At 37.8% G+C, this 14645-nt stretch overlaps 1 protein-coding gene across 1 annotated transcript; it reads left to right on the top strand.

Annotated features, from left to right (window-relative positions):
- Positions 1–137: 137 nt before the first annotated feature.
- GRSF1 (G-rich RNA sequence binding factor 1) lies at positions 138–13494 on the top strand. The gene is made up of 10 exons (XM_024754175.1): positions 138–205; positions 2428–2584; positions 3628–3783; positions 4182–4325; positions 5113–5248; positions 7468–7652; positions 8594–8715; positions 10291–10426; positions 11074–11149; positions 12121–13494. The coding sequence occupies exons 1-9, from the start codon at positions 203–205 to the stop codon at positions 11121–11123; spliced, it is 1089 nt and encodes a 362-aa protein (XP_024609943.1). The 5' UTR covers positions 138–202; the 3' UTR covers positions 11124–11149; positions 12121–13494.
- The last annotated feature ends 1151 nt before the right edge of the window (positions 13495–14645 follow it).

The raw sequence follows: 14645 nt of genomic DNA, 5'->3' as shown, positions 1-14645 counted from the left end.
CGCCCGGGGATCCACGGCACGCGCCACAGCCCCCCGCCCGCTCCCACCCTCACCCGACCAGTCCTCCTATTGGGCCCCAGAACAAGGGACGCTTTCCCAGCGCTCGGCTTTTCTCCTTGTTTTGTTCTCTGGAGTCTCTGGTCGGTTGGGCAGTGTAAGTGTGGCTGGGGGTGAATGTTGAGGCCTTGTTTCCCGCCCGCCCATGGTAGGTTTTGTGAGGCTGTTGACGCCCCCACCGCGCATCTCTGTCGCTCTCCGCCCGCAGGTGGTGAAGTTGGGAGGCCGGACCCCCGGAGGGCTGGGACACTCCGTGCCGCCCGAGCACTAGGCCTGGGCGGCCCTTGGTGCGCCTCGCGGCCCGCTGCTACGAAGGTTCACGCACACACTTGCGTGGGTTAGGTTCGTGGGGAAGGAGGCTGGACCCCAGCGCTCTCCTCGCTCTCGTGTCCCTTGGCAAAGGCGGGCTGCCCCAGTTACTGAAGGTCACCTCTGCACCTTCACTTCCTCTGACAGAAGGTCCTTTAGGACCATGGGTCACCGCTGATGGGAAGGACAGTTTGGAGACTGACAATGGGGGAGGGGGACCGAGGAGAGGAGGCGTCTGGGGCTGAGGCGATGGTTTGGGGACCCAGGAGTGAGTCTACAGTATTTTTTTTTTTTTTTTTTTGAGTCAGTGTGTGCTTTAAGTACTCATATTGCAAATATTTTGTGCCTCGTAGGAAGCTTTCTTTTCTGCTTCTTACGTGGCATCTGGGAAATGTCCGCACACTTTTTGACTACCATGTTCCTGATGCCTTGGGTCATATTATTGTTAATTCAATTTGTGATTCTCCTTGAACTTAGGGAAACTGGGAAGCTAATCAGCGTGGCTGCTGTCTGCCAGTGGCTGAGCTAATTGATTTGAATCCTGGCCCAATACTTTCTGCTGCCCTTTTCAGTGAAAGCTTGTGATGCTTATGGAATTCTGGGAAAATGGGGAATGTTGCTCTTATTAAAAAAAAAGCAACAAAAAAGCTGTCTCTAATAAGCCTTTGTGACCTGGTTACTCTCTTTACTTGATTATTTTTTTCTGTGAATTTGACTAGCATAATGATCTGTTGAGGCTCTGCTAGTAAGTAAGCCTCTGTGCTTACTTTTATTATTGATCGCATAAAATTATGTGTAAATTTCCATGAAAATGATGGGGATATACAAAGGAGTGAAGTATCTCTCTCTTTAGCCCAGTAGAGTGCAAGTCACTTGACTTAAAGCCTGAGTTGTCTTCCCATGTTGATAATTGAAGTGCTTGTTGCATTCTTATTAAATAATGTATGAGGCCTCTGCTAGAGGTTTACATTTATCATTGACTCCTTAAAATTAGACATAAATCTTCGTGTAAATGGTACCATGGTACAGAGAAATCTATTTCCTTAGCCTAGTAGAGTGCAAGTCTTAAAACCTGACTTGTCTTCCCTGGTTATGGTTGTGCTTGTTGGAATCTTATAACATTTCGGTTTTTGTTTAGTGTTGTAAAATAGAGTTCTTTGGGTATGTCTCAGGCTTCTGTTACCTCACACTACTGCTGTTGCCTTTTATGATCTTTCCCTTATTCAGTGGGTCTGACATACTAGTTGACAAATTAATCTTTCCAAGCATCCTGCTGTCTTGTTGATTTACACACTTCTAAATGTCTTTTATTAGCTCCCCTTTGCTTACCAGGTTAACGACACACACTGAGCTCAACCCTCAATTCCTCTGCTATGTGGTACCCAGTTTTTTTTGCCAGCTCATCTTCTTTGGCTCCTAATTGTACCCTACAGTTTAGCCAAATGGAATTATTGCTGTTTTGCAAATGGGCTTCTGTTCATACTGTTTCTTCCCCTCACTTCTCAAACTGGAATGCCTATCCTTTATATATTTCTCTCAGAATTCTAGCCTTCCTTCAAGGCTCATCTCATATCATGTCTTGATTCTTCTGTTGGTGCTCTGTTTTGAATTTCTATAATATCTTGTATCTTAATTATAGCCCTTAAAGCATCTGTCTTGTGTGCTTGTCTTAGTCTGGATTTTTGAGATGAGGGCCTAATTACGGTGTGCTATGATTAGGAGATACATATTTGTTAAATTGAAGGGACCCCTGTTGTCCTGCCTTAACTAAAACACTATTATGAGGTGTACTTCGGGACTGATGAATTTAAAAACAAGCCTGGAATAAAATTTATGTCCTGCCAAACCATTAGGCTCTACATGCTTGTTGCTTTAGGATGTACAATTTAAGCCAAAATAGGATGAGTTAGATATGTCAATTTCACTTCTTGCCTCTGAAATACTAATGGTCCCCAAATAATAATATCCAGGGTGTTAATTTGTAGAAATAAACTTTGAAAATAAATTTTCTAAGTAGGTTGTTCAAGAAATATTTCTACATTTCTTCATTTCTCTTGGAAGGAGTCCAAAACTACCTACCTGGAAGACCTTCCACCTCTCCCTGAATATGAATTGCCTCCGTCCAAGTTAGGAGAGGAAGTGGATGACGTTTATCTCATTCGAGCTCAAGGATTACCGTGGTCGTGCACTGTAGAAGATGTGCTTAGCTTTTTCTCAGGTATATTTTATGTATGTTTTGAATATGTAATTTCATCTGACTGAAAGGTAGTCCCATAAAATTCAAGTTAGGCTATGCTGTAGACATCTTATTTGATGCATGGGAATTGTCTCATTCTGGCTGGTTACATATGCATAGTGACAGCATGTGTATCATTTGTCATATATACCAGGTTGAATACCGAAAAAATTTTAATGTTAAAAAACTACATGATGCAAAACCAGTTTTCTCTGAAGTTTTAATACGTACATATCAAAATGTGAAACCTGTTAGCGGGAATATGTTAGTGAGAATATAGGTTGAGTAGCTTTTTATGTAATAACATACATTTAGAATACAAGATCACTTAGCAATGATATAATTCCCTTAATAACATGTTTGAAGGTTTATGCATCTGTAGTTAAAGTTTCTGTATCTGACTGATTTTTAATTTTCCTCCCTCTTAAGAAGCCTTTAGAAGATGTTGCCTTAAATGTTCTAAAACAATGTAACACTGTATTAAGTACCTAATGTGCATTTGTGTGGATCAAGCAGTTTATAAAGCCACTTACATCTTCAACTTGCTCCCAATATAAGTAGTGTGCAGTATGGGGATGTCTTTCTTTGGTAATGAAAAGGGGGAAAAGTTAAATTATTCTTATAGGAGATATATTAGAGTTCTTATGGATATGATCATAACGAAAGAAGACACTTATGCAGAAACCGTATTTTAATTCCTTAAGTGATTCGAAACTGATTGTAAGAAGCATTTGGAAGTCCATATTACATTTTGTATTAAGCCTAGCCTGATTTGCCATTTAATGATCAGGGGGTCATAAGCTTTTGTGCTAAGGTTCGCTTATTTCTCCACATGGAACATTTTAGAGACTACCAGCTCATCAGCATTTGGACGTCTTCAGTGATGGGGATTTGTGTAAGGAAAATGACAGGCATTTTGGATATTGCTTTGTTTTGGTTTTGGAGGATTGCAATTCTAGTGACTTGTATGATTGATCTAAAACTTTGATTTCTGGTTTTAATTGATTTTACTCACATACTTTCAGACTGCAGAATTCGCAATGGTGAGAATGGAATCCACTTCCTCTTAAATAGAGATGGGAAACGAAGGGGTGATGCCTTAATTGAAATGGAGTCAGAGCAGGATGTGCAAAAAGCCTTAGAAAAACACCGCATGTACATGGGGCAGCGGTATGTGGAAGGTATGTGAAGTCGTGTTATAGCTTTTCGGGTTCATTACATTGACTGTACTTTTCAAGGCAGCTTCATTTGATCCTGTGTTAGATATTATGAATAGTGAAGTAGTTAGATTCTATGAAAAACCCTTTTCCAGGGTGTGAAAATGAAGCACACAAATAATCTCAGTTTCTTATCTATAAAATGAGGGTGTTGACCCAGTTTACTTCAGAAGTTGTGATGTTACAGCTGGCGCATAGTAAATACTTGATAAATGTCATTTATTATTTTCTCCAGATAAGTACGTAAGGTTAAAAATACTAGTTTTTTGATTCCTGGATAACCCACCCAGTGTGATTATTTTTTTAATGGCTTCTTCCTTTGTTATGTAAATATTGCATACCTTTTGTGCTCTTTTTCTTAGTATATGAGATAAACAATGAAGATGTGGATGCCTTAATGAAGAGCCTGCATGTCAAATCTACACCTGTGGTAAATGATGGCGTGGTTCGTTTGAGAGGACTTCCTTATAGTTGCAATGAGAAAGACATTATAGACTTCTTCGCAGGTGCTTTTCAGTTATATCGTGTTTGGGGCCTCATATCTTTTCCCCCCATTGTTTCCTTCTTTATCTTAGGTGAACCTTCTCCTGGTAACTGCATGCAGTTATATTAGGTTGTTTAGGGGAGAACTCTTCACTTGGATTGCCAGTATTTATAGATTATATAAGTGTTTTGACCTAAAACACTGATCTTTGGTGGGTGTCGTATTTCAAAATAATTTAATGTGGAGTTTTTTTTTTTTTTTTACTATTGAGGAAAATATCCTCTCATGAGAGTGGCTATATTTGTCTTAGACAATAGTGATTTATATGATCTAAAAGCATTAACATCTAGGGAATTCCCTGGCAGTCCAGTGGTTAGGACTCTGCGCTTTCACTATTGAGGGTGCGGGTTCAGTCCCTGGTCAGGGAACTAGGATCCTGCAAGCTGCACAGCACGTCTGTTTAAAAAAAAAGCATTATCATCTAATTCTTAGGGGTAAAATATGCACCAGTAGTGATGTTAGTCTAAATCTCTGTATATAACTAATGGCAAAAAACCAAATTGTGTGTTTTAGATGGACTGCTTGGACCCTAAATGTTCTGGGAATGTGTGGGTGTTATTAGCTTTTGGCTGCATAATAATTTTCTTCCCATTAGGCATGTATTCAGCTTTGGGACTGGCAAAATAGGCCCACAATTTTACTAATAAACTTAAAAAGAAATTCTTAGTATGTGAATGAATGTGTTAAGTCTAAGAATAAAAAAGCTCCTGTTAGCAGCACTAATTTGTAATAATTTTTTGCCATCCTAGGACTGAACATAGTAGACATTACTTTTGTCATGGATTATAGAGGGAGAAGAAAAACAGGAGAAGCCTATGTGCAGTTTGAAGAACCAGAAATGGCCAACCAAGCCCTTTTGAAACACAGGGAAGAAATTGGCAACCGGTGAGTGAAGCAGATACTAATGATGCAGAAGGATCATACTGGCCAATACACTGGGTCGTTTTGATGAATGCAGTATAATATGACTAAAATTATCTAAACACAGAAAAAGTAGAGAGAGTAGTATGATGAGCTATCAAATGCCCATCACTTAGATTAACAAATTCTTAACATTTATTGTATTTCTTGCATCTGTTTTTCTAGTATGCATCTTTAAGAAAGCATTTTTACATGATCCCAATATTATCACATTTAACAAAATTAGCAATAATTTATTATCTAGTGCCAGTCCGTAATCACATGTTCCCGTTTATACCCAAAATGTCTTTCTCCAGTTGATTTTTTTTTTTTTCCCTCACCAGAATCTAGACATGGTCCATATGTTGTATTTGATTGTTATGCTTCCATTTCTCTTCAATTAGAGCAAATCCCCATTTCCTTTATTTTTATGTTACCTCCCCCTTTTTATTATTATTATTTTTTCTTTTGGCTGCATGGAGCAGCTTGCTAGATCTTAGTTCCCTGACCAGAGATTGAACCCAGGCCCACGGTAGAGAAAGCATGGAGTCCTAACCACTGGACCACCAGGGAATTCCCCTCCCCCCTTTCAAGATGCAATTGGCTTTTGAAGAAATTGAGTCATTTGTCCTGTACAGTGTCTCACGTCCTGTGTTTATCCTTTTGCTTCCTCATAGTGTCACTTAACTTGTTCCTTTGCATCCTCTATTATTTCCTGAAAACTGGAAGTTAGACCTAAAGTCTTAGATTGATTCAGGTTAACAATTTTGATACAGATACTCTATAGGCAATACTGTATACTGCATATCACATCACACTAGGATACACGTAGTAATGGGTTGAGTTCATTTCTGTTTTTTAGTTTTCTTTTTCTCTTTTATTTTACTCTTTTTTTTGTGTGCTTATTTGTGTTTTAACTTTGGGGGAGTACTCAAAAGTGTCAAATTTTAATTCATTGTCTTGCTTGTTTTCTGACCTTTTTTCTTGAATTCTTTGAAGTTTAAAAAAGTCATTCCAAAGTCGTTCTATTTCAGGATCTACGTATAGAATTGGTTCAAAGGTCTTTATTAAAAAATTTTTAATGAAGAAAATACATGCAAAACACACACCGCTCCCCCTTAATTTTCTTTCAGTACTCTTCATATTTTCTTATAACTGGGAACACGTCAGTAATATGTTTTTATGTGGGAACATCAAGGCAGTGTATAGATCTCTTCAGTAAATTAAGAAATGTTGCACATCTGGGTCTGTAAATGCAAAGGATTTGTACAATTCAAGCTTAATAACCTAATTTGGAAAAGCATTGTTGAGAAAAAGAAAACTGGTTCCAGAAGCTTGGATTTAACAGTTCCACAGCCAAACAGATAGCAAGTTAGAATTGACATTTAGTTCATTAATTCTCATTAGCCTCTTAGTGAAGTCCTGGGAGAAGTTAGCTTCTCATATATTGTGACTTTTAATATCTTAAACACATATGATTAATTTTCACAGAATTGAATTGTAAGACCTCAAGAGATTGTTAATCATCTGTAAAAAACAAAATGAAACCTTTCTTACTAGATTCTTTTCATACACACAGTTAACCTTTGCATATTTGTCCGCATGAAGCAAAAACAGGGTAGAAAACAGTTGTTAAAATGTATATGAAGAAAACTTATCTTGGGAGGATTAAATCAGTGACCTGCTCTGTTGAGAGTACTTTTTGATGGGTGAATATCTATGTCCATTTTTACTTTATGCCCCACCGGTTGTCTTTGGACACCTGTGTTTGTTAGCTATCAGAAATAATATGTATGCGTGTTTTATTTTAATTTATTTTATTAAAAAAAAAATTATTGGCTGCGTTAGGTCTTCGTTGCTGTTCACGGGCCTTCTCCAGCTGCGGCAAGTGGGGGCCGCTCTTCGTTGCGGTGCGCGGGCTTCTCATTGCGGTGGCTTCTTGTTGCGGAGCACAGGCTCTAGGTGCACGGTCTCCAGTAGTTGTGGCTCGAGGGCTCTAGAACGCAGGCTCAGTAGTTGTGGTACATGGGCTTAGTTGCTCCTCCGCATGTGGGATCTTCCGGGATAAAAATTTCACAATTTGTTTGGCAGGCAGATTCTTAACCACTGGACCACCAGGGAAGCCCTGCATGTTTTATTTTAAAAGAGTTCAATGTAAAGTTACTTTGTACCATTTATGCCTGTTCACTTTTGCTTTGACATAGATATATAGAGATATTTCCAAGCAGAAGGAATGAAGTTCGAACACATGTTGGTTCTCATAAGGGAAAGAAAACGGCATCTTCTCCCACTGCTAAGTATATAACTGAGCCAGAAATGGTCTTTGAAGAACATGAAGTAACTGAGGATATCCGACCCATGACGGCTTTTGAAAGTGAGAAGGAAATAGGTAAGGATTTGCCTCTTATTGAAACTCATTGTGTCTGCCTTGTACGTTTAGATATTTGTTAAAAAAAATTTTTTTTATGACCATGTTGTATCAAATTGTAGATTATAGGACAAAGGAAATTGAGTTAAATGTTTAATATGTCTTTGAGTGTAGTATGTGCTATGAATACAGTCGTCCCTCGGTATCCCCAGGGGATTGGTTCCAGGACCCACCATGGATACCAAAATCCATGAATGGTCAAGTCCCATAGGCAGCCCTCCATATCCACGGGTTCCACATTCACAGATATGGAGGGTTGAAGATGGTCTTAATTATTTCATAGGTTTTTTTTTTTTAATTTAATCATTTTTGCAGATTCTGTATCAAAACCTGGGTTGCACATACACAACAAAAAGAAGTAAGATGTCAACATTTAAACTTAAGGTGGGAAAAGATGTGTGTAGAGAGCAGGATTGTTGACTAAAGTAAGGTGTTTTGTTTGCCTCTGTGTTTAATTATTCCTTTGATTCTTAATCCCAAAGCAACATTTGGAATCTTTAAAAGTTTGATAAATACTTTTTAAATTTGTGCTCTAGGATTATCCTGTTAACAATATTTATTCCTTTTTTTTTTTTCAAAGTGACTGTAACCCAGGGAATTTCTCTTGTCTTTATTTTCACGTTCATAATCATTTTCCCGTCTCTCAGTTGTTAGAGAAAGGTACGTTCTTTTGTAATCTGGTAATGGTTTGAGACACTAAATCCTTATGAGTGTTCAGGTGATACTTGTTAGGCAGCAGAAATTTCAGATCATCTTGGCTTTTAAAATTGAAACCCTCTTCGTTACTAGGGTATTTCAAGAGTAATTGAAGATTTTGTCATAAAGGTCATTCCTAATTATAATCTGCTAATAACTTTTGAAGTGTTTATGTTCTTGACAGTGCTTTTTGTCCCACTTCTTAGAATTGCCTAAGGAGATGTCAGAAAAGCTTCCAGAGGCTGTTGATTTTGGAACTACGTCTTCACTACATTTTGTCCACATGAGAGGATTGCCTTTCCAAGCCAATGCCCAAGACATTATAAATGTGTGTGGCAGTAAGATATCCAATCTCAATAGCTTTGAACAAAAGTTCTAAAGTTTTGAACTTCTATTTAGGGAAGGTAGAGAAGAAAAATATAGTATTTCTGCAGTATCTTTGGACAGCAAGGTAGCATCTCCACAGTTGTGGGGGCTTGTTTTATTTTCTTTGGCTGAGAGGTGTGGGTTTTATTACATTCTAAGGTCATGTGTATAATGGATGATAACATTTCATAGGTGCAAAATAATATGGCGTAGGTTAAGTATTCAATGTAAAAAAGCTTGGTCTTTCTCTAAATTAGTTCAACCCATTCGTTTAAAAAAATTAATTAATTAGGTTGCACCGGGTCTTAGTTGTGGCACGTGGGCTTCTTAGTTGCGTTGCCAGCTCCTTAGTTGTGGCACATGGCCTCCTTAGTTGTGGCATGTGCAAACTTTTAGTTGTGGCATTGAGCCAGGGCCACCTGCATTGGGAGCACAGAGTTGTATCCGCTGAGCCACCAGGGAAGTCCCTCAACCCATTCATCTTTGAGTTTAAGAAAAAGAGACTCCAAGAGCATTTGTCACAGGGCAGTTATATACTAGACACGAATCTAGTACGCCTAAATGCCTGGAGTTATCATTACACCATAGCCTTCTTGCATCCAGCTTCCCTGATTTTTGAGAAAAGGAATTTTTAAAATATTTTCATTTTATGATAGGTACTCTATGAAATGAAAAGATGAAATAACAAAGTCCTTATTGACTTCCTGAACTCCAGGATGTGTGTGTGCTTAAGGTAGATGAAAATCTAGGATCCAGTTAGTAGTGGGGCCTCAGAATTAGTTAGTAGTGGGGCCTCAGAATTGTCTTTATTATTTCAAAAAACCTATAAGAATCATATTTTTACCTAAATGAAGGTTGCACAGTCTCATTAAAGAATTGGTTTGTTTTGGAATATTAACCACTCAGTGTGGTAGCTCTGTTTAGGTAGTGCTGATAAGAAACTTATTATCAGCTCCATGTTTGATTAAAACATGGTAAAAATGAATTATTAAGAAATGACGTGTAGGGACTTCACTGGTGGTCCAGTGGCTAAGACTCCGCACTCCCAATGCAGGGGACCCAGGGTCGATCCCTGGTTAGGGAACTAGATCCCATGTGCCACAACTAAATGTCCCGCATGCCACAAGTAAGATCCAGTGCAGCCAAATAAATAAATATTAAAAAAAAAAATAGAAATGAAGTATATTTGACGGACAGTTTTTAGAAACGGGAAAGGAGGTGTGTGGGAGGAATAATAAAAGTGGTCCTTGTTGGTATAAAGAAAAGTTTGATAACTGTTGTATATTATTGTATTGTGTATATAGTTTAAGTTCTCTGTGAACAGATATTTGAAATGTAGCTGTGAGTTCTCAGAAGATCAGAAGAGCCAGCAGAGGTGGTAGATGTGTAACTACATTGTTGCTTAAAGAGATTTCCTAAAAATAAATTTAGCGGGTGTATGAATGAAAGTCTGAAAGAAAAATACAGAGCCACCAGACTTCTAGAAATTGACCTAGTAACATTATGTTCCTTTTGGCTTCCTTTGTTTGTTGTTTAGTTTTTTGCTCCACTGAAGCCTGTTAGAATCACCATGGAATACAGTTCCAGTGGGAAGGCCACTGGAGAAGCTGATGTGCACTTCGATACCCACGAGGATGCTGTTGCAGCTATGCTCAAGGATCGGTCCCATGTTCGTAAGTGCTGCCCATGGTTTTTGTTATTTTTGATGTCTATCTTTGTTTACAAATGCCTTGCTGTGTTTTTTGTGGGTTTTTTTTTGTTTTGAGAAAAGCCAGCATAAAGCACTTTTATTGCAATAATAAATCTTGAAACTCATATGTAGTGCAGGGGGGTAGAGGTAGGGGTGGAGGAGTAAGCAGCAGTTTCGCTCACCAGATCACTACACAGGACAGCAAAGGGATGAGAGAGGGGGAAGGAGAAGCCAGGAAACTCTGAGATCAGCAGGGGGAGCTGAGCATCAAAAAACAGGAGATGCTGAAGCTGTGATGACCAGCATCATTTTCTGAAGACAGCACTCAGGGATTTGTCATGATGGCTGGGCTTTCATGGGTGTTAAGTGTCTACAAACAGTACCTTCAGTTTAACTTTCGATTAAAGTTCTTAAAATTAGAAGTGGAGCTTGGATAGCTATGAGATTACAAAAGTCCTAAATATCCATTAGAAAAACCACGGGATGAGAAAAAAAGCCAGGTCATGAAGAAGGCTTCAGAGGTCCCTGCTGGCCTGGGGACAGACACCTGCAGTGTCCAACATCTCAGTGAAAACGATCTGCTTTCAAAAGGCAGAGGGTTAAGAACGGATCCTTTTTTGTCATTCTCAGACCATAGATATATTGAATTGTTCCTGAATTCATGTCCGAAAGGAAAATAAGACTTCCAGGGATTCCAGAAAATAAGGTAAACTTAAGAGGTGCAATTGTGTAAATTATTTTCAGTTGATAAGTTAATCATTAACTCACAAATTTATAATACGGTTGAAAACCATTTTAATAAACATCAAACTAATCATGATAATTGAAGCCTGACTATAGGGAATGAAATTCTTCTGGGAAATAGAATTCATTATGATCATACAGTAGCTTTGAGTATTTTCCCCATTAGAATCTTTTTGCATCATTCCCAACATTCATCATGCTATGTGCTTAAAAAGAACTTTTCATCTTTAGTAGCTGTATATTGTAATACACTGAAAATGTGCCTTGTGTTAGCTTGTCGTCCTATAAAATTTACATACATTTCCTCAGTTCTAAGATATTTTTTAGATATCTGAAACCAGGGTGTGTCATGGATTTGTACACTTAATGTAACACTGCTTCTTTTCCTGAAATGGTGTTATGAAAATTGTCCTAGGAAGTACATAGATTTCAGAGTTTTATCTGTGACACATCAACTAAATATGTATTGATGTCCCTTCCCTGACTCAGTGCCATGTGTTCTCTTTTTCCCCATAAAATCTTTTAATATATTGTATTGTGATCATTTTTCTACATGTAATGGGGCGTTCCTTTAAGACACTTACCTGTAGTGATTTCTTGAAAACACTTGGGGCATTTGTTTACTATAGTTGTCATAGGCTATTTTTGGATATAAAGTCCCACAGTCTCGTGGGACTTAAATATTTACATTAGCTAAAATCTATGCAAAATATATTCTGCGCCCAACTCTGAAAATCTGCTATCTTCATACCAGGCTGCAAACACTAATGCCTAACTAATTTTCTTCACCTTAGCTTAATTGGTTTGTCAGATAACTTGCAATAAATCAGAAAGAAAAAAAACTATTGAATTTGTAGTTTTAAATGGTATGGGAACTTGCGTAACACATTTTCATTTTGAGTAAGCATGCAACATTTTTTGTTTTATTTTCAGGATGAAGCAAGAAGCATTTCATTTGCACATCTTTCTTGGACATGGGATCTAAAGTTCCAGTTTTTTAGCAGCAACTGCTAGAGAAACCATTTGGGGGTTTGGGGTTAATTGCTTATAAGAAAAATTCCATAGTGGACTGTTTAGAAAGAAAAAGGAAAGATTCAGTTTGGGATTATGAAATAAACCACAGATTTACTTTTTTGTTTAAACTGTCCAGGATCTGATTAAAAAATCTGGGCTTTATTTTATATGATTAAACAGTTTTCATAGACGATTTGTGACCCAGTGTAAAGACTACATATTTTTATTCAGCACTGTCCTTTAAAATCTTTCTCCCATTTTAAAAATGATCTGTTTGAGGTTTTGTTTTTTGCCTGTGAATTAAGAGCTCTAATGTGAAACTTTTTATGGAATGAAATACTGATTATTTTAACCAAATACTCACCAAAGCAAGGAAAGGTTTCAGACCTTTGAACCATTATGGTTTGGCAGAGTTATTTTAATTTTAGGTGTATTTGGTTACTTAGATAGGGGTAGGAATTTTAAAAAAGTCAAAACAAAAAACAAATACCACAGGTTAGTGAGTGTAAATGACAACAGTCTGGCAGTTTTATGTCTTTAGAAATGTTTTGCCTTTCTAAGCCTTGTGCTGAAGGTATTTAACATTGGTGCCTGTATAATTAAGGAGGCAATTATAGTCTTAATGTAAAAGTTGTCTGACCCCTGCCCCCCCACCTGTTTTTGATTTTGGGGTAGACCTTAAGGTGTGTGTTAGTCTCAATACTGTGAAGTGACATGTCGTAACAGTCCTGACTGGTAAGGACATTAATGGCTTCACTTGAATTTAAACCAGCTCTAGATAGGAAAAAATCTGAGTCTCATTTGCTTTTTCAGTGGGGTAGCACATCCCATATTTTAGAACAAGTAGGGGTGCCTTGCTTAACTAAAAATAGCATTTAACGTATAATCGTGTGAAAGGATTATGGATAAAGCTGTATTTCTGTCACATTGTGGCAGTACTTTCTGCTTTAATATTAAACAGCTTGTTATTTAAATATTGGATCAAAATGGCTGGCTTCAAAATGTAGTCATTAATAAACTAACTTTATGTGTACCTGTGTAGGAGAATCAAAGTCCTGTATGTTTTCTTTGCCTTGTTCCTGTTCTCAGGGTGACGACTGTCACGTGGTTACCAGGAGATGCAGTTCTAGTTCTTAAAGTTTAATCAGCCCAGATTTCTGAGAGGTGGTATCTGGAAGAGAGATTATGTCTTCTCTCACTTAATACGTAACCATCTTTGATTACCAGCTAAGACACGGAATCGCTGTACTGTAAGTAATCAATAAATGAAGGCTTGTTTCAGGCTGAAGATTACCTAAGAGTATTTATTTTGGAGTGTGTGAATCAACCTAGTACATTTTTATTACATCAAGTCCTGGTATATTATTATAAGAAATGGTTAATTTGTAATTGTGTTTGCTTTTATCATCCTATAAGAGCATGATTCAGTCAACCAGCTTAACATCTTCCGTATTACGACCTAAGTAGAAATGTATTTTCATATGTGGTTGAATGTATTGAGCTATAAGAACTGGTGTCTATAGCCGTATGAACTACTAGAATGCGATCTTTTCTTTCTCCCTCTAGCAGTAGGTCTGTGGAAAAAAATCTGTAGTGTTGATTAGGATTGGGGTTGGTGAGGAATTAATTCATTTGCAATTACTTTATTTTAAACCTAATGAGGGACTTCCCTGGTGGTCTAGTGGTTAAGACTTCGTGCTCCCAATGCAGGGAGCCAGAGTTCGATCCCTAGTCAGGGAACTAGGTCCCGCATGCCGCAACTATAGACCCGGTGCAGACAAATAAGTACGTAAAAATAAAAAAGATAATGAGTTTCCCTTGCACATCTCTCTGAAAAGAATGAGAGCAAAGCATTAAGATATTATGTGGTGGGTAAGCTTGAAGTGTGTATCTTCTTGTCACACTAGTGGCCAAGTTCTCAGAAAAAAGGTGGGCATTCTTGGGAAGTCATCTTATGAATTCATATACTTTCCTGTACTTCCTTTAGTAGGTTATTGCTCATAATTTACATTAGTAAATGAATAATTGCTGACAAGGCAAATTACTAGAAAGTTAGTAGAAAGGGAAGAAAAACAGATAATAGAATAAAAGTAATCTTTTATTTTTATCCAATGTAAAGACATACTTCTCCCTCTTGAAATTTGACAAGACTGGATTATGCATCATCATTTGCTATTGAAAGAAATAATGACAGTGAATTTTGCTCTTCTCTTTGGGTCCTCTTTGTCTTTGTAATTTACTTTGTGGTAAAGCTCTCAGAAATAGTGGGGTTGGATATGTCCAGGTTACCCATATCCTGCTTTGGCTAGCTCAAAGGAATTGCAAGGGAAGACACATAAGGAGCATGTAAATACCAAGGAGAAGATTGTTGAAGATTGTGATCTGACCTGATATACTCACTTTTGCCAGGGAATTAAGCAGAACCATTTTGTGCTTGTCTTTCC

The sequence above is a fragment of the Neophocaena asiaeorientalis genome, unplaced genomic scaffold (genome assembly GCF_003031525.2).
Source record: "Neophocaena asiaeorientalis asiaeorientalis breed wild unplaced genomic scaffold, Neophocaena_asiaeorientalis_V1.1 scaffold148, whole genome shotgun sequence".
Lineage (NCBI taxonomy): Eukaryota > Metazoa > Chordata > Mammalia > Artiodactyla > Phocoenidae > Neophocaena > Neophocaena asiaeorientalis.
This window is presented reverse-complemented; position numbering and strand designations above follow the sequence as displayed.